Source organism: Budorcas taxicolor, chromosome 10, assembly GCF_023091745.1.
Source record: "Budorcas taxicolor isolate Tak-1 chromosome 10, Takin1.1, whole genome shotgun sequence".
NCBI classification, from domain to species: Eukaryota; Metazoa; Chordata; class Mammalia; order Artiodactyla; family Bovidae; genus Budorcas; species Budorcas taxicolor.
Genome location: NC_068919.1, coordinates 84,946,310 through 84,965,388, shown reverse-complemented (window position 1 = coordinate 84,965,388; position 19,079 = coordinate 84,946,310). Strand labels below are relative to the sequence as shown.

Sequence of the window (19,079 nt, the reverse complement as noted above, 5' to 3'; positions counted from 1 at the left end):
ATGGATGGAGGTGCCTGGCATGCTACAGTCCATAGGGTCACAAAGAGTCAGACATAACTTAACGACAAACCAACCAGCCAACGAAACCCTTAACCCAAGGTTGTACCACATGAGATAGACAGCCAAGGGGTTTAGAGCCTTCATTCACTGACTCTCATTTGTCACATTACGTGTGGTCTGTCAGCTGGGGAAACACCCAGAGGCTGGCCGGAATGCATGCAATCCAGTACCAATAGCATTCAAAGAGAAACAAAGACTGATGGCCAGGGGCCGTGTCGGGTACTTGCAAGGGACAGAGATCCGGCCGCAGTGGGGACACCCTGGTGAAGGACGTAGATTTTTGTGGAGCAGCATGAGAACACAAAGCGAGCACTCCAGGGGCAGATAATGGGGTCCTCTCTTCCCCAAGGAGAGACAGAAGAATTCTGGAGAAAGAAAAGTCAGTTATCACAGCCACATGGATGGGCTGAGCCCCACCAGTCCCCGCTTGTTACCGTGGATCAGCATCACCCTCAGGTGGCTGTTGGTGGTGGTTTAGTAGCTCAGTCGTGTCCGACTCTTTGTGACCCCATGGACTGTAGTCCACCAGGCTGCTCTGTCCATGGGATTTCCTGGGCAAGAATACCAGAGTAAGTTGTCATTTCCTTTTCCAGGGGATCTTCCTGACCCAGGGATCAAACTCGGGTCTTCTGCATTGCAGGCAGATTCTTTACCAACTGAGCCACCAGGAAAGCTCAACTGTAAGGGGCCTGGGAGAAAATCTGGTAACACCAGGACCACTAGGCCCTGAGGAGAGGACTTCTTACTCCCAGGACCCATCTCCTGACAGTGAGGACTAAGTCAGTTCTGTGTTCCGCCACCAAAGCTACTGCCTACATCGAAGACAGGAGCCATCCAGGACATACAGAGATTGAAAAGCTGCTTTGTGCCAACCCCTGGCAAAAGGCCCTTCTTGGAATCAAACAGGAGTTAGAAAGGTCCATAGGACCTCAGGAGCTGCATCATGGCTCAAGTCAAAAAGACCAAATCAGGGATATTCTGGAACCCAGGAGCTCTGGGAGAGGCCCCGACAACCAGAATGACTGGAACTTTTTCTGAAATCAACAGCTGACTCTAAAATCAAGAATGGTGAGCCCTGTAAACCAAGGGTGTGGCCCCTAATCCAAAGTGGCTCTTTACCAGGTGGCCAGGACCTGATCTATATACAGGAAGCCTTTTACTTTCTGAGTGTCTTGGGCAAGTCTACAGACATTTTTTTCGGGGCACTTAAGGGGCTTCCCTGACAGCTCGGTTGGTAAAGAATCCACCTACAATGCAGGGGATGCCGGTTCAATTCCTGGGTCAGGAACATGCCCTGGAGAAGGGATAGGCTATCCACTCCAGCATTCTGGGGCTTCCCTTGTGGCTCAGTTGGTAAAGAATCTGCCTACAATGTGGGAGATCTGGGTTTGATCCCTAGGTTGGGAAGATTCCCTGAAGAAGGGAAAGGCTACCCCCTCCAGTATTCTGGCCTGGAGAATTCCATGGACTGTCTAAGTCCACGGGATCACAAAAAGAGTCAGGCACGAATGAGCAACTTTCATTTTCACTTTCAAACGCCCACATTTGCACAGAATTTCACAGTTTTCAAGGCACCTGCACATCCAGCATACAAACAGCATCAAAACCATCCAGTGAGGTGAACACAGGAAGCCCATGGCACAGATGAGACACGGAGCCCTGGGAGGGGCCCGTCCTTCTCTCCCTTTCATAACTGAGCTGGCTCAACTCGCTGAAGTCACAGAGCTGATCAGTAGTGAGGTAACATCAGACTTCTGTTGGTCCACTCCCAGCCCTGCTGTCTTCCCACAGAGCCTTGCTGAGCCAGGCTTCAAGCAGCCACACAGCCCAGCAACACGTGGTCTGAGACCCAAGAAGAGCCAGGGACCAATGGAGTCGTTTGCAATGGAGTTTGCTACATAACTAAGGAATGTGTTTGGGTCGTTATAGAATAGCTAACAATTACTCTGGACCTCTTATCAACATCCTTTCTAGGGGCGTCCCTGGTGATCCAGCGGCTAAGAGTCCATGTTCCCAATGTAGGGGGGCCTGGGTTCAATCCCTGGTCAGGGAACTAGATGCTACATGCCCCAAGACCTGAAACAGCCAAGTAAATAAATAACTTTCTTCTTAAAGTTCTTTCTGGACAGTGAGTCAGAGGCAGTACAGTAACTGGAGAAAATGTCAATATCTGTGGTGTCTCTGAACAAAATTACAGTGGTGGTCTGATCCCTGCAAACACAACTTCCTTTCCCTCAAGTAGCCTTGAGAGAACCAGCCATTGCCAAGGAGGACTGTCATTATCGTTGTACAGTTGCTCCCTCTTTTGCAATCCCATAGACTGTAACCCGCCAGGCCCCTCTGTCCCTGGAATTCTCTGGGCAAGAATACTGGAGTGGGTTGCCATTCCCTGCTCCAGGGGATCTTCCTGACCCAGGGATCAAACCCGCATCTCCTGCTTGGCAAGCAGATTCTTTACCGCTGAGACACCAGGGAAGCCCTAGGGCTGTCTTTACTCCACAAATAAAGCAAGGCATTATCGAGATGGCTGTCCCAAGGCTAGAGGCTGAGGATGTCCCCTGGCAGCCAGGTCTTCCCAGGGTCCCACCCCCCAAGTCAGCCAGTCTCAAAGGAGGAGCTTCCCCACCTGCCACTCTTCCCAGGACCAGCTTCCAAGGCTGCTTAGGAAGCAGGTGGAGGGGATTTTTTCAGGAGGCCCACTGACACATAAGAAGTGGAAAAGACTAGTAGGAGGGCTGGGCCAAGCTGCATTTTTCCTGCACCCACCACTCCCATGCTCCCAAGGCCCTGGGTGACATGTTATTCAATGGCAAATATATGCTCTGGAATCTCCCTTCAGCAATGAGAAGACAATGCCCCAAAGATAAAGGGTAAAACCAGAACACCAGTCATCCATCTTTCCATCTGCACGTTCTTAGTCCCCACTGTGTGCCCACCAGGGCCTCTTCTGGCCTGTTTTCTATAAACAAGGTCTTATGGGAGGTGACCGATTTTTAGAAGGGTGATGATGCCAGCACCAACCTAGCGCATTGGTGGAGGGAGTGGACAGGCAGGTCTGCTTAAGTTCCTTCCTGACCTATGGCGTCAGGGAGGAGGATAGGTGAGTGGTATTCCTGGGACAGCAGCTGAGATGAAAGAAAGGCCTAGATCCAGAGACATCTGAAAGAGTGCTGTGAACCTGATTTGGTGGGGAGGGAGAAGATGGATGTGCACTCAATGAATGTCTGCGGAGGCTCCTCCTGGTTCAGGAGCTTTCACACCTCGTTTAACATGGGTGTCCACCTGTGAGGCTGGCTTTCTTGGTACAGATAAGGAAGCTGATGCCCCAAGAGGGCAGGTGTCCAACCGGAGGCTCCAAAGACGGGGCTGGCAGAGCTGGGTCAGGGTCCCATGGCTCCTGTATCAGGAGTTCTCAAATTTCAGTATCACAGTCCCTGGTGGAGAATCAAAACCACAGATTCTAAAGTCCCACTCCGGAGAGGGTAATTCCTTGGATATGGCCCCCTAGGCCTGGCAATCTGCATATCTCACAAACAACACTCCCCCCTTCCCCATCCCCCCGCCAAGTGGTGCTGATGCTGGAGATTCCTGGAGCTCACTTAGAAACAATGGCCCTTCACTGCCCCGAGGACTGCCCAGGTGGCACTAGTGGTAAAGAACCTGCCTGCCAGTACAGGAGACATAGGAGATGAGGGTTCGATACCTGGGTCGGGAAGATCTCCTGGAGAAGGGCATGGCAACCCGCTCCTGTATTCTTGCCTGGGAAATCCCATGGACAGAGAAGCTTGATGGGCTACGGCCCATAATGTTGGACAGAGTCGGACGTGACTGAAGTGACTTAGCACCCCCCAAGGACAGAAATCAAGAGCTAATTCTCAGCTGCTGCTTCCCTTGGAGTCCCAGGCAGGGGTGGACAGTGGGATCACGGTGTGCTCCTGCCTAGCTCCTTGACAGAGAAGAATCGGGCCTCTGAGTTCATTGAGTAGCTCCATAAACAGGAAGCCCAGGTCAAAGGTTTGAGGAGGCGAGGACTGCTCAAGGGGGAGCCGCCACCCCAAACAGCTGTTTGTGATGTTCCCCGCTTTAAGGCCACAACTCATGGCACCCCACTTCCTACATTTCTGAGTTGGTGGGCACAGCAAATGGCCCTGAGCAGAGACAGCTGCGTCCAGAGCCAGCTGGGCGGACGAAGCCATGCCAACACAGCGACGTGGGGGTACAGATCAGGAATGTCCAGGGGAGAGGAAGAGGAAGAAAAATAACCCCCAGCCTTGCTCCAGCTCCTGTCCCCTTCCTTCCTGGAGTCAGCAGAGTTGTCCAATCAAGACTGATCTGGTTCCAGAACGGGTTTGTGTTCACCTCCTCTCTAAAGAAAGAGTCAGAAGGAGCCAAAGCAAATACCACTCCACTTGTGGTTCGGGGACACTCTGTCTAATCCCAAGAAGCTGATGAGCAAGGGAAAGCCAGCCCTACCTCCCATTACCCTCTTGCAAACACACAGTGCCCTGGTACTTACTCTCTGTCCTCACGCTGGGGCAAGGCCTCATCTCCAACCGTGTGGGGCTCAGAGGTCAAGCTACAGATTTCACCAGCAGAGAAAAGGAGAGATGCTTGCAAATGGGGGAAGAGGCAGAGGAGTCCGGATGGGCCCCCAGGACATGCAGGATACCTCCCACCCCTGAATAACTCAGCAAAGACGAAGGCCGTTAGTCCTGAAGAACCAAGAGACGGGAGATGCTCCCTTGGGTTAAGTTTGGGATGGTGCTAGACAGAAGTCAAGAGAGAGAGAAGAAAGAAAGAAGAGCAAACACCCACTTGCACCTTAACCCTATAGCTCTTTATCATCTCTGATAGTGTTAGCCACTGAGTTGTGTCCGACTTTTGGTGACCCCCTGGACTGTATAGCCTACCAGGCTCCTCTCTGTGCAAGTCTCCAGGCAAGAATACTGGAGTGGGTTTTCATTTCCTTCTCCAGGGGGGTCTTCCCAACCCAGAGATTGAACCCGAGTCTCCTGCTTTGTAGGCAGATACTATCTGAGCCACTGGGGGAAAAGCCCTGATAGGGATCTCTGATAGGTATCCAACCAATTAACACAGGGCCCTTTGATGTGGGGGTGGGGGGGTGAGGGGGGCAGGTAAAGGCAAGGGAAGGACATCCTGTTAACAGCTTTGTTGGATAAACATCAAGAATCACGCAGTGGAAAACGGCTGTGTCCATCTGATAAGCCTGGGCGCCATGCCTCCTTCAGTAGGGTCTTAGGTTTGTAAGCCTGAGGTCTGATGTGTAGGAGCTGGCCCAGTACCTGTATCATCCCCAAGACCCTGAAATCTTCAACACAGATGCCAGGTTTCATCAACCACACACTGGGAAGGTAACACCGTCTCCCAGCACCAGACAGCTTTTAGTCAGAGCAGTTCTCAAGAGGAACAAGTCTCCATCAGGAGACTGCCTGGAAACTTCTAGAAAGGCCCACTCTTCCCTGTTGACCCAAATTCCTGGTCACTTCATTCATGGAGAATCGGCTCATAACCATCACCTCCTTGGGGATGCTGTCCGGCTGGGTCCCCCGGACATTCACTCTGGAGCATGTCCTCCCACAGAGTGAGCCCTGAATGTCCTGTACACATGGACCCTTAAGCCTGCCACACAGTGGTATAATGAGCATTTAAGTGTTGGTCTCTCTTTCCAGGTCAGCAGCCAATTATCTGTGCTGAGGATATAGTAGTGACAGCACCTGTTCTTCATTTAGCTGATAAACTCTGCTCACTAAAGGCCCTCGTTACTCCTCTCATCCACCTTTTGCAGCTGCCAGTCGTGTCTGACTCTTTGTGACCCCACAAACCACAGCACTCCAGGCCTCCCCCATTCCTCATCATCTCCCCAAGTTTTCCCAAGTTTATGTCCATTAGCTAATATTATCTCCTGTGGGCTTCCAGATGGCTCAGATGGTAAAGAATCTGCCTGCAATGTAGGAGACCTGGGTTCGATCCCTGGGTCGGGGAGATCCCCAGAGAAGAGAATGGCAACCCACTCCAGTATTCTTGCCTGGAGAATTCCATGGACAGAGCTTGGTGGGCTATAGTCCACGGAGTAACAAAGAGTCGGATACAACTGAGTAACTAATGCTTTCTTTCAATATTATCTCCATCTTACAAAAGAAGATGCCAAAAGTTAGAAAAGTTAAGGTCTTGTCCAAGAGTACACAGCAGGACTAAAGATGGTGTTCTAACCATCGTGGGCCCAGCAGAGTTCAAGGTGCCCTGTAAGGACTGAATAGATTTTTCCACTGAAGTAATAAGATTGAGTCATGTCAGGAGGACAATCCAGGCATGAGAGTTCCTTTCAACAACCACCTGAGCTCTCAGCTACCTGAGTGGTCACCTTACTTCCCCTCAGGAAAGGAATACTTGTTTACTAATAAGTCTGACCGGTCACAGGCTCCTGTTATGCCCAGAGCCCTGAGACATGGGAGAGATGTATTAGTCAAGGTTCCAGTCCTTTGGCAAGTTTCCCATTTAGAGGAGGTGGAGGAACAGGGGAAGAGGACAGGAGAAAAGTTAAGGAAGCAGGGAAACTCAAACCATGGGGAAACAAAGGCCAGTATCCATGGAAACTCAGCAGTTACACAGAAGGGCAAGGATCACCTTCTGCCGGCACAGAGACTGAGGGGCGGCGGGGGGAGCAGGTATCGGGACCCCAACCACAGGAGCCACCTCCCAAGCAGTGTGTGTCCTGTTCCTTTGGTAGTAGAGCGCGCGCGCGCACACATACACACACACACGCACACGCACACACGCACGCACACGTATGGCCTAAGCTTCACTATTTTCATTGTTTCTAACTGTGCAGTTCAGCGGCATTAAGTGCATTCTATTACTGTGCAACCATCACCTCCATCCAGCACCACTTTTCAGCTTTCCAAACTGAATCTCTGTATCCATTAAATATGAGCTCCTGCAACCCTCCTGCCCCAGCCCCCATAAACCACCATTTTACATTTTGCCTCTATGAATTTGATTACTCACAGTACCTGTGGTATAATATAAATTTATTTAGTCTTTCTCTCTGGTTCCTGGCACAGAGCTCTAAATCCTGGGCTTTTATGAGTGATAGGAGTATCCTTTGTGATTCATAGGGATCCTGTTTCCATCACACTGGAGCTTATGCTATGAGGTGACTCAGACTGGGGCCTCTCTAGAGCCTTGGGATGGAGCTGGTCTCCAGAAGCTCAAGTGATTAGAGTTTGGGAACTTTCAGCAAACCCCCGGAGAAGGCAATGGCAGCCCACTCCAGTACTCTTGCCTGGGAAATCCCATGGATGGAGGAGCCTGGTAGGCTGCAGTCCATGGGTCAAAAAGAGTCAGACACGACTGAATGACTGCACTTTCACTTTTCACTTTCATGCACTGGAGAAGAAAATGACAACCCACTCCAGTGCTCTTGCCTGGAGAATCCCAGGGACGGGGGAGCCTGGTGGGCTGCCGTCTATGGGGTCGCACAGAGTCGGACAGGACTGATGCGAGGCAGCAGCAGCAGCAGCAAACTCCCCTCCCCCTCCTTGGGAATAGGAGGGCAGCAGGGAATTGAGCTCTAGAAAAACCCTTGAGCCAGGGAAGTTCCCTGAGGCTGGTAAACATGTGGCATCAAAGTGCTAAGAGGGCGGCACCCCACAGAGGCTCTGGAATCTCCTCCACTTGGCTTTTCCTGACTTGCACCCTTTATAATAAACCAGGAAAAACAGTTAAGTAAACAGTTTATCTGAGTTCCCTGAGCCATTTTAGCAAATTACAGATCCTGAGCAGGGCTCACAGGAACCCCACCTTATAGCTAGTCAGAAATACAGGAGGTCCCTAGGACTTGCAAACGGAGACACTCTTGCGGGTCCAAGCCCTTAACTTCTGGGGTCTGCACTAACTCCAAGTAGTTAGTGTCCGAGTTGAACTGAATTGTGGAACACCCAGTTGGTATCGGAGAAAGTCAGAATTGGTTGGTGTCAGAAAGAAAAGACAGCTCAATACCTCACATAAGTAGATTTCCAGAATATCTATTTCTGTGACTACCGTGTTTAACTCAGCCACAACGTCTTTAAGGTCCATCCATATGTAGCATGTCAGAATTTCCTTTCTTTCTAAGAATGAATAATATTTCACCATGTGTATATTTCATATTTTAACAAACAGCCATAGATGAACACTTGGGTTGCTTCCACCTTTTAGCGATTGTGAAGAATGATGCCATAAACATGGGTACAAATATCTGTTCAAGGTCCTGCTTTGAATTCTTTTGGGTATATACCCAGAAGTAGAATTGCCAAATCCTATGGTAATTCTATTCTTAATTTTTTGAGGAAGTGCCATACTGTCTTCCACGTGACTGCACCATTTTACATTTCCATCAGCAATGCACAAGGGTTCCAATTTCTCCACATTTTGGCCTACGTTTATTACTTTTTTCTTTTGGACAATCATCTTTAAGGGGTAATGAAGTGGCATCTCATTGCAGTTTTGATTTGTATTTCCCTAATGCTGAGCTTTTTTTTCATATACTTACTGACCATCCATGCATCTTTTTGGGGAGAGAAATTTCTATTCAAGTCTTTGGCTCATTTTTAAATTGGGTTGTGTGTTTGATGTTGTTCAACTGCAGGAGTTCTTTATGCATGCTGGCTATGAACTGCATATCAGATACATGATTTGCAGATATTTCCTTCCATTCCATGGTCTGCCTTTTCATTCTGTTGAGAGAGTCCTTTTTACATGAAAGTTCTCCACTTTGATGTGGTCCAATTTATGCTATTGTTGCTATAGATGCTTCTAGTCTCACATCCAAGAAATCACTGCCGTCATTACCAAATCCAGGATCATGAAGATTTCCCCCTACATTTTCTTCTAAGAGTTTTATAGCTTTGCACAATACCATCTGTTGAAAAGACTGGTGGTGCTCATGTGTCCTTGTAGGTTCATGAGCTGTAACCCATGCACCGCTCTGGTGGGGGTGGTTGACAGTGTGAGGCTACACAAGAAACATGTGTGGGGAATATTTGGGAAATCTCCACCTTCCCCTTGACTTTGCTGTGACCCTAGAACTGCTCAAGAAAACAAAGTCTATTAAAAAAAAGGAAGGCTGTCCTTTTCCTCTTAAATGGTCTTGATACTCTTGTCGAAAATCATTTGACCATATAAAGTGGTCATGCATGGATGTGAGAGCTGGACTGTGAAGAAAGCTGAGCTCCGAAGAATTGATGCTTTTGAAGTGTGGTGTTGGAGAAGACTCTTGAGAGTCCCTTGGACTGCAAGGAGATCCAACCAGTCCATTCTGAAGGAGATCAGCCCTGGGTGTTCATTGGAAGGAATGATGATAAAGCTGAAACTCCAATACTTTGGCCACCTCATGCGAAGAGTTGACTTGTTGGAAAAGACTCGATGCTGGGAGGGATTGGGGGCAGGAGGAGAAGGGACAACAGAGGAGGAGATGGCTGGATGGCATCACTGACTCGATGGAGTTGGTGATGGACAGGGAGGCCTGGCGTGCTGCGATTCATGGGGTTGCAGAGAGTCGGACACGACTGAGTGACTGAACTGAATTGAACTGATGTGGGGGTTTATTTCTGGACTCTGTACTCCTTTGGTCTGTAAGTCTGTCTTTATGCTGATCCTACACTGTCATGATTACTACAGCTTTGTTATTAGTTGTGTTAGTTTTATTAGATACATTAAGAAATGTCAGATCTCCAACTGATTCTTTTCCAAGATTGCTTTGACTACTCAGTGTCCCTTAAACTTCTGCATATGAATTTTAGGATGCATTTTTTCCCTTCACCTGGGGAAAAGATGAAGGAAAAGAAGAAGGAGAAGATTTTTTTCCTTCATCTTTTTTTTTCCTTAAAAAAATCAGGATTTTGATAGTGATTGTGCTGAATTTATAGATTTATACTAATGCTTTGTGTCGTACTGACATCTTACCAATATTAAGGTCTTCCAATCCATGAACACAGGATGTTTTTACATTTATTTCTAACTTCTTTAATTTTTTTCAGTAACATTTTACAGTTTTCAGTGCAGAAGTCTTTCATTTTGTTGGTTAAATGACTCAAGTGTTTTCTTCAATGCTACAGTAATTGGAATTGTTTCACTTTCCTTTGAGGATTGTTCATTGTTAGTGTATAGAAACAATTGATGGAAAATGTGCAGGGAAGGACAGGAGAAGGGAGAGGGGAGAGGAAAACGGGCAAAACGGCCATGAAACTTTCCACCATTCTGAATGTGACTTTTTCTTCAGTTGGATGTTTCCTTGGTTGCTGTAGATCTTTGATGTACAGAAATCCCATAGGGAAGGTTATTTTAGCCAGTTTCTCATTTATTTAATGTTTCTGTGGGAGAAGTGTGTGTGTGTGGAGCTTCCTGGTCCTGCATCTACTGATGTCACTCTCCAAGGCTTTAGGCTTAATCTCTAAGCAATGTATCTTCAAGGACAGAACTAAGAAGCCAAACTGGTCAGAGCAGGGGAAAAACTGGGAGGGAACAAGAGACGGGCTAGCCAGGAAAGCCAAGAAAGGAGGGGCCCTGGATGCTAAACTGAAGATGTAGACCTGATCCCACAGAATCATCAGACCCTCAAGACTGCCTGCCAACACAACACGGCCAAGTCAGGAGTCAGGCCAGGCCACCAGAGCCTCCTCCCCTGCAGTGCACTGAGCTGAAGGTCAAAGGAGCAGGATTAGGAACTTCCGCTATGGTTCCACCTCACAGGCCTGCAGGGCCTCCCCATCCCCCCAAACTCCCAGGGCTTTGTTTATTTTCAGAACTTTAAGTGAATCAGAATTATGAGCCCCACCCAAGCCCACCCTCCCATCTCACTCTGGAGAGTGACTGAGATCCCAGCTCCTCCACCTGGGAACTGGACCCGTCTACAGCAGCAAAGACAGGCCAGCCCTGACAGGAAGCCGGCTCCAGGCAGGAGGGCGCCTCCCCAGGGCACCAGGCTCCACTCTCCTGGTGAGTTCACGTCTGATCACAAACCTCGCCTGGGAAGCCAGGTGGAAACACAGGCGCCTGGCCTCTTCCCTGGAGGATCTGATTCGGAAGTCCAGGTGAGGGCCCAGGCATCTGTAGTCTGTCCTGGACGCACAGGTGAGGTAAATGGGCACCATTTGAGGGAGCACTGGTCTAGTTTCCTTCCTGGAGTGGCCAGCCTCTGAGCTCACCCACCTGCCTGTATCTTTGGTGAGCGCTTTGCATGAAGGAGAAACCAGAACTGGCATTCAGTTCCTCTTTACCTTCCCTAGAAGTCTCACCCTAGAAGTCTTATATGACCCACAATCTCAAAACATGGACGGTAACAACGACAGGATAATTTTTGAGTTTTATCAGAATTAAAAAATAAAAACAGATTTCATAAGCCAGACTCCAAAGACAAAATATTGCATGATTTTGGTTATATGCAGGACCTAGAATAGGCAAATTAATGGAGACAGAAAGTAGAATAGAGTAGCGATAGAATAGAGATTACAGAGGAGTTGCTGTTTAATGAGTACAGAGTTGTTGGGAATAATAAAAAAAAATTGGGGTATAGATACTAGTAGTTCTTAAACAATATTGTGAAACTACTTAATGCCATTGAACTGTATACTTATGAATGGTTAAAATTATGAATGAGTTATAATTTTAGCACAATTTAAAAATTTTTAAGTAAAAATCTGGTTTCTGGCTTCTTTAAAGGCACCAACAAATGAGATGGTCTGATAACATGAGATGGTCATGCTGTGTATATGAGCGGGTGGCAGAGGCTGAAGCAGCTGTCAGTTCAGCTGGGACGCGTGCTCTCACGATGCCATGACCCCCCTCCTGTTTCACTTTTCCTTCCACGACCTGGCTGCCCCTATGAGCATTAGAAGGTTGATGCCGGCCCCACCCCTTCTCATGCCAGTCTCCACCAGCCTTGCCCTGGCTCTCACAATCCCTGCCTGGTCCTCTCTCCCAACTAGAAGGGGAGGTCAGCAAGTAGCCAGCCACGGGGGCAGCTGCTTCCCGTGCCTTGACAATGACCACAAGCAAAAGCACACAGGCACTGGCCTTCACCTCCCCCCAGACATCACTCAGACCTTGAGAGCTTCCTGACATGGCAACAGCCAGACTGATAAGCCTGAACTTTCACCCACCCACGTGCTCGGAAGTCTGGAACAAGACAAGGCCGGCCAGCCACCTCTCCTGACCTTGACTCCTGAGTCAGCCTCAGGAACACCCAGTCTCCCTGGGCAACAGAGGACCAGCCAGTCCAGCAAACACCACCTCCTCAAGAAGGGACTGCCTTTCCTAGAGCCTGCATTTATCCACGAGAGCCTGATTTCCAAATGCTTGAAATATGATGAGATTCAGGACCCAATGCCCCCGAATTTGGGACCCTGGCATAATGAATATTTTAAGCTGAAGGAGTTTGAGAACTGCAAAGCAGGAAGGTCACTGTGACCTCCTCCCCTCTCCTCCCCATTCTTCCCCCAAACAAGCCTTAAAACCCTCCTGTGGGAGGTACCCTCCTGGCGCCCAGAGGAAGGGAGCATCCTTGTCTCTGAAGATAAAGGGACACTGCAGAAAAGAATCCTGACAAACAGCCTTGACAGTGCTCCCGATCTACAATGATCTCAGACCTATCCTATCACACTCCTCTGAGTGTCCACTCTTATCAAACCTGGCACAGAAGTGCACAAGTCTGCACTTCCCTTGTGACTCAGTGGTAAAGAATTAGCCTGCCAGGGCAGGAGACAATCCCTGATCCAGGAAGATCCCACATATGGCAGAGCAAGTAAGCCCGTGAGCCACAACTGCTGAAGCCCACACACCCTAGAGCACGTGCTCTGCAATAAGGGAAACCTCTGCAATGAGAAGCCCGCACACAAATAGAGAACAGCCCCTGCTTGCGGCAACTAGAGAAGAGTCCATGCAACAACAAAGACCCAGCACAACCAAAAATAAGGAAAATAATTTTTCTTAAAAAAAAGAAGTGCATAGGTCCAACTGTTGCTTCATTTCCTCACAAACACTCCCGCGTCACCTAATATTTATAGTAAATCATTATGCATAATTTGCTTTTATTAATCTTGACTTTGTCCATTTAATTTTTAGCTGGGGACTCTAAGACAGTTAAGGAAAACTTTTTCCTCCCCTACAATTAGCATCACCATCCCAGACATAGTGGAAAATGTTGCTAGTCTGTAGGTCTAAAATACATGCCAACTTCTAAAGACTCACCACAGAAAAAGAATGTAAAACAGCCTCTCAGTAATTTTATTACATTGATTACATATCAAAATACTATGTTGGATATGCCGAGTTAAATAAAATATCGTTCTAAACCTAATTTCACTGTTCTGTTTACTTTCGTAAACAAATTTACATTTTACTTTTTTTCAAGTGGCTCCTAGAAAATTTGGTCATGCATGTGGCTTGTGTTTGTGGCTTTCCTTATATTTCTATTGGACAGAGCTATTCTCCATAGCCCACAGCCAAGGCTGCTGTAGAACTCTAAGGTGACTATATTTTCTTCATGTTGAAAAGCAAACGAATTCTCTCTAGTCTTTTTCTGGGTGGCGCTATGCTGGGAGCTGCCCTGGGGCCCTGGAGGAAATCCCTTCTAGTCTCAGTGCTGGAGGCTCCTCATCGGGGCCGGGGCCGCCTTGAAGATCTAATCCTGCTCCCACATCTCCCTTGCCCCCATGCCACCAAGGGGTCACCAGATCTCACACAAGGCTTTCCTCCCTGCCTGGCTCAATAACAATGTGTCCACATCACTCAAAACCCCACACAGATGGTTCTCCCTGCAAACAATGGAACCAGTGTTGGGAACCCTGCGGGACTGCTACCACCTGTGCGAGGGTCACAGGCAAGTGCCTCCGCTGCGGGCCACGTCTCCCTGTCCACTCTCACCCCAGCTCAGATCCACTGGTTTCCTCGCCCTGGAGCCTGGAGCCCCCGCTTCCTGAGGCTCAGGGAGGCAGGAACAGCCCCTCCACAGGCAGCAGGTGATGTGTGCCTGCTCAGTCACGCCCAGCTCTTGATGACCCCACGGACTGCAGCCCGCGGGGCTCCTCTGTCCATGGAATCCCCCAAGCAAGAATACTGGAGTGGGTTGCCATTTCCTCTTCCAGGGATCTTCCTGACCCAGGGACTGAACCCACATCTCCTGTGTCTCCTGCTTTGGCAAGCGGATTCTTTTACACTGAGCCGCCTGGGAAATCCGTCAGGTGAGGAGGCAATGCTAACGCCTGGAACGCCAGAACAGAAGGCAGGGGCTGGCTCACAAACTCCAGACAAGCTGCTAGACACGGTGCCACCACCAACACGCCTCGAGACGCAGGCCCAGAGCCTGAGACTCGGAATCTTGCCTTTTAATTTCTAAATCTATGGTTTGTCCCCATGAAGACCCAATAATGGCCCACTGACAGGGGCTGTGGAAGAGGAACTGGCTTCAAACCTCCTTTTTATCACTCAGGGCCTGTAGGACCCCGGAAAAGGTTGCTCCATTTATCTGCATCTGAAGTTTCTCACCTGTAACAACAGAGACAATCCCACCCACCTCAGAGGCTAAAACAAAAAAAGCATATGGATGAAAAAGTGCCTTGTATTATCATAGGTGTTGATAGATATTAGCTTCTTTCTCCTTCAATCTTCCCTTAGCAATGACAAGAAGATAGTAAAAACCTCGCAAAGAACTGAAAACAAATCCTCTATACTCTCATCTGGTTGCTTGTGTGTTTTTTTAAAAATCTGGATGTTGGTGCCTGGTACAGTTTAAAAGCCTAGGAGGAGAACTCTGAAGGCAAGAGAGTCTCTGTGTAGCCCCAGCACAGCACCTGCCAAAGCATCCATTTCTGTGCTAATACACCAACCCTGGTGGTAACAGTTTAGTCGCTAAGTCGATTCCAACTCTTACGACCCCAGGGACTGTAGCCCGCCAGGCTCCTCTGTCCTTGGGATTTCCTAGGCAATGATACTGGAGTGGGTCGCCATTTCCTCTTCCAGGAGGTCTTCCCCACCCAGAGACCAAAGGCGGGTCTCCTGCATTGCAGGCAGATTCTCTACCACTGAGCCACTGCAGCTTCTGGGTAAATGCCTGTTGAGTCAAGGAATGAATGAGGTCAGAATTTCCAGGGAACAGGAGTCTAGCTGATCAGTGTGAAGTCTGCGGCCACGAAGAGTAACTCTCTGAAAAGATGCTTATAGTCTGTTTAGGCAGCTTCATGGAATCTTTTTTTTTTTCCCCCTAAAAAAAGAGCTCAAGGTGTTCTATTAATATTTCTCCACCACTCCATCATGCTTTACTTAGCAAAAAAGGTTAAAACACATGCCAAGAGCCAAACAAAGTCACCTCTACGTGAGGAAGCATAAGCAATTCAGCTTTTCATAATTTTTTTTTTAACTTAGCACGGTGGGTTAAGGCTAAACGGTTAAGGCTAAATTGATGGCACCATGACAAGAATATCTGCTGTTAGGGTGTCTTTCAATGTGAAATTCTTAGCATTTTCTGACCTTGGTGGGGAGTAGGGGTAGGAAATGGCTAACTATTCTTACTAAATTTTAAAGATATATTCAGCTTTAAGTTTGGGCTTCCCTGGTGGCTCAGATGGTAAAGAATCTGCCTACAATGCAGGAGACCTGGGTTTGATCCCTGGATCTGGATGATCCTCTGGAATGGCTACCCACTCCAGTATTCTTGCCTAGAGAATCCCATGGACAGAGGAGCCTGGTGGGCTACAGTCCATGGGGTTGCAAAGAGTCAGACACGACTGACTGACTAACACTTAAACTTTTCCCACACAGGTGTGTGTGGAGAAGACTGAAAAGCAATTAGCTTTTGCTCCATGGTTAACAAATAAAGTGTTCCGTTCTCTGATCGCCCCAGGCCACCTGAGGGTGCATCTCTCTCCTGCCCTCCCCAAACAATGGGTTTGGGACTGCAGCGACCTTGTCTGAATCCCGTTGGGGCTGCAAATAGACAGCTTTAACCCTCTGGAGACACGAAAGATCCTGCCCCCCGACTCCCCAGCTTCACCCTCAGATAAAGAAAACATCCAGTAACGTCAACCCCACCAAAAATGCTGCAATGGAGATGTCCAAATCTGTGGTCACACCACCTTTGAGGGCAGGGTGCTGTGAATGTCACCCTCAGTACCTATTTTTTAATTGCCCTGAACAAAAAGATCCAACTGGTTTCTTCCCCAACCCTCAAATCCATTCAATCTTCTGAATGGTCAAACCCACAGGTTAAAGAAAACTGGGTAGAGGCTTTTCTGTTCCTGCTTGTGCTGAGAAGGCCCGTCTGTTGCTTCCACTGATTGCTTACACTATTACCCAAGTGGCAGGACTTACTGGCCTGAAAAAATTTAGCTCAAGTTACCTTTCTGGCGGTAAAGATGAGCAGAATGACAATTTACCTTTACAGAAGTTTGGAAATTTCTGACCCAAATAAGAACTTTCTAAATGAAAGCTTTAACATTTTAAATCAGCGGTTCCCAACCTTTTGGCACCAAGGACAGGTTTCGTGAAAGACAATTTTTGCACAGACTGGGAAGGGGTGGATGGTTTGAGGATGATTCAAGCACATTACATTTATTGTGCACTTTATTTCTCATCTAATGCCACTGCTGATCTGACAGGAGGTACCTGTCCATGGCCCAAAACTTGGGACCCCTGTTCTAAATGTAATAAACAGGGAAGAGGAAACAAGCCTTCAAGAACCAAGGGCTCCTGGTCATTTGGTAGATGTGTAGCCACAACTGCATGCGCTTTGGAAGAAGTGAGACCCACCCCCCACCCCAGGCAGTGGTCCAGATAAAGAAGGACCCCGTAAACAGCTGCCTCAACCTTTCGGACACAGTGATCAGACTCACACAAGACCACCTTTCTGGGCCATGTCCAGACCGAGATGCAAAGAACTTGATATTCTCCTTCCCCTAAGTAGGAAAAACAAAGGATTAAGAGATGAACTTTCCAGGCCTTCCCATGGCTTCTAGGCCTTGGAAATTCAGAGCAAGAGCTTGATTCCCTCCTCCTGGACTTGACTCTAACTCTCAGGGTAGGCATGTGACACCAAGCACTGCTCCCACTGTCCTGGCTCCAGCTGGGTATAAAGAAGGTGAGCGCAGCGCCAGCACTGGTCTGCCTCTCCACATGGCGCAGGAGATGCTGCCCTCTGGGAAAGCTGGCTGCACAGGCAAAGAACACCCGCCAACCCCCAGTGGGGCTTCCCTGGTGGCTCAGAGGTTAAAGCGTCTGCCTGGAACGCAGGAGACCCGGATTCGATCCCTGGGTCGGGAAGATCCCCTGGAGAAGGAAATGGCAACCCACTCCAGTACTCTTGCCTGGAGAATCCCATGGAGGGAGGGGCCTAGTAGGCTATATAGTCCATGGGGTCACAAAGAGTCGGACACGACTGAGTGACTTCACTTTAACTAACTTAACCTCCAGTGACACAGAATAGTCTGACAGCCAGGGGCTATTCCCTGAGAAAGAAGAGCTATCCTGTTCAAGCTGGTGAAGGAAGTTCAGGAATGAGATCATAAAGACAACATGTGTTCCAGAAGCACGCTTTCTGCTGGAGGAAGAGAAACTGTGGGTGACGGCAAAGGCCCTTCCTTTCGTTTCCCTACTTCTCTTACACACCCGCTCGGTCACAATCATCTACTCACTCAGTCACACCCAGCCATGGTCAGCCAGAGTCACAAACACTGCTGAAGTCAGAAAGCTAGGCTTCACGCAGTGAAGCAGTTCGGTACAACGAACACCCTCAGTCCCACAGTGAACACCACCCACTCCTCTACCCACCTGATTGCCAAAGACAGCTATGGAGCAGGCGGTTGACACCTCACTAGCCCCGAACCAGACGGAAGCAATGCGGGAGGGCATACCCAGGATGAAGACCTGGGCCACGGAGCAGATGACCTGGCCCAGCATGGTGACTGGGAAGAGATGTGGCTGCAGGCTGCCCAGCTTCACCCAGGCCCCCAGGGAGTTGAGAGCGGAGCCAGTGAGGGCGATGGTACGCAGGCCAAATTTCTCCAAGAGCCAGGCCACCGGCAGGAGCAGAGGGATGTAGGTCACCATGTAGCACATGGACAGCCAGTCGATGGCAAAGGCACTGACCCCGTAGAAGTGCATGAAGATGTTATTGATGGCGCCATACTGGATCCACTGGAAGGCGTTGCACATGGAGTAGCAGCTGAACACCAGGACCACCGCCCACCGGCGCCTGCTCACCTTGATCACGCTAAGATCTTCAGGGCCCGAGCTACTGGGTTGGATCAAGCCACTGGGTTGAGCCAAGGTACTTGGGTGGGCTGAACTACTAGGGTATACAGAGACACTGGGGTGGATCGAGACGCTGGGGTGAGCCGAGACGCTGGGGTGGGCCGAGACGCTGGGGTGGGCCGAGACGCTGGGGTGGATCGAGACGCTGGGGTGGGCCAAGAGACTGGGGTGCTCCTGGAGCGCCGAAGTTTGCGAAGGGGTGCCATCGTGGTCCTGTTGGTTAGGGTCTTCACTCACCATGACCGCAGCCTCTCCTGGCGCCCTAAGCAGGTGCTGACAACTCGAGTCGACTTAAAGGACAGTGGTGTCGGCTGGTCAGCTAGAGCTGACGTGGCACTTGCCCAACCTGCCCCGGAGGAATAAACTGAGTCCCCAGCCTCCGTAAAAGCCAGCGAGTGGGGCTCTTCCGCTCAGCCCCAAGCTTCGGCTTTCACTTTTCCTTGGCGTCCTCCGTCCCTGACAGCTGTCCCCCAGACCGGCTGCAGGCCGGCCTGAGCCAGGTCCCGGCCGCTGGAGCCTTGAGTGCCTCGGAGGCGTCCTGCCCACCTTCAGCCCCTCGGTCCTGGTCACAGTTTTCTCCCGGCGGCGCAGCCACTCGGCTGGGACTCGGATTGCTCCTCGGGCGGCTTGCGGCCTCGCCCCTCCGCACACGTGACCGCCCCGCCCCCGCCGTGCGCGGCTTCCACCCCCCACGAGCCCCCCACCCCCACTCCCACCCC

At 49.5% G+C, this 19,079-nt stretch overlaps 1 protein-coding gene across 1 annotated transcript in view; it reads right to left on the bottom strand.

Annotated features, from left to right (window-relative positions):
* LOC128054652 (feline leukemia virus subgroup C receptor-related protein 2) overlaps positions 1–18,600 on the bottom strand; it is a 58,062-nt gene extending 39,462 nt beyond the window's left edge. The window contains exon 1 of the mRNA XM_052647297.1: positions 17,878–18,600. Within this exon, the coding sequence (XP_052503257.1) occupies positions 17,878–18,600 (723 nt within the window). The remainder of the gene's footprint in view (positions 1–17,877) is intronic.
* Positions 18,601–19,079: the final 479 nt, after the last annotated feature.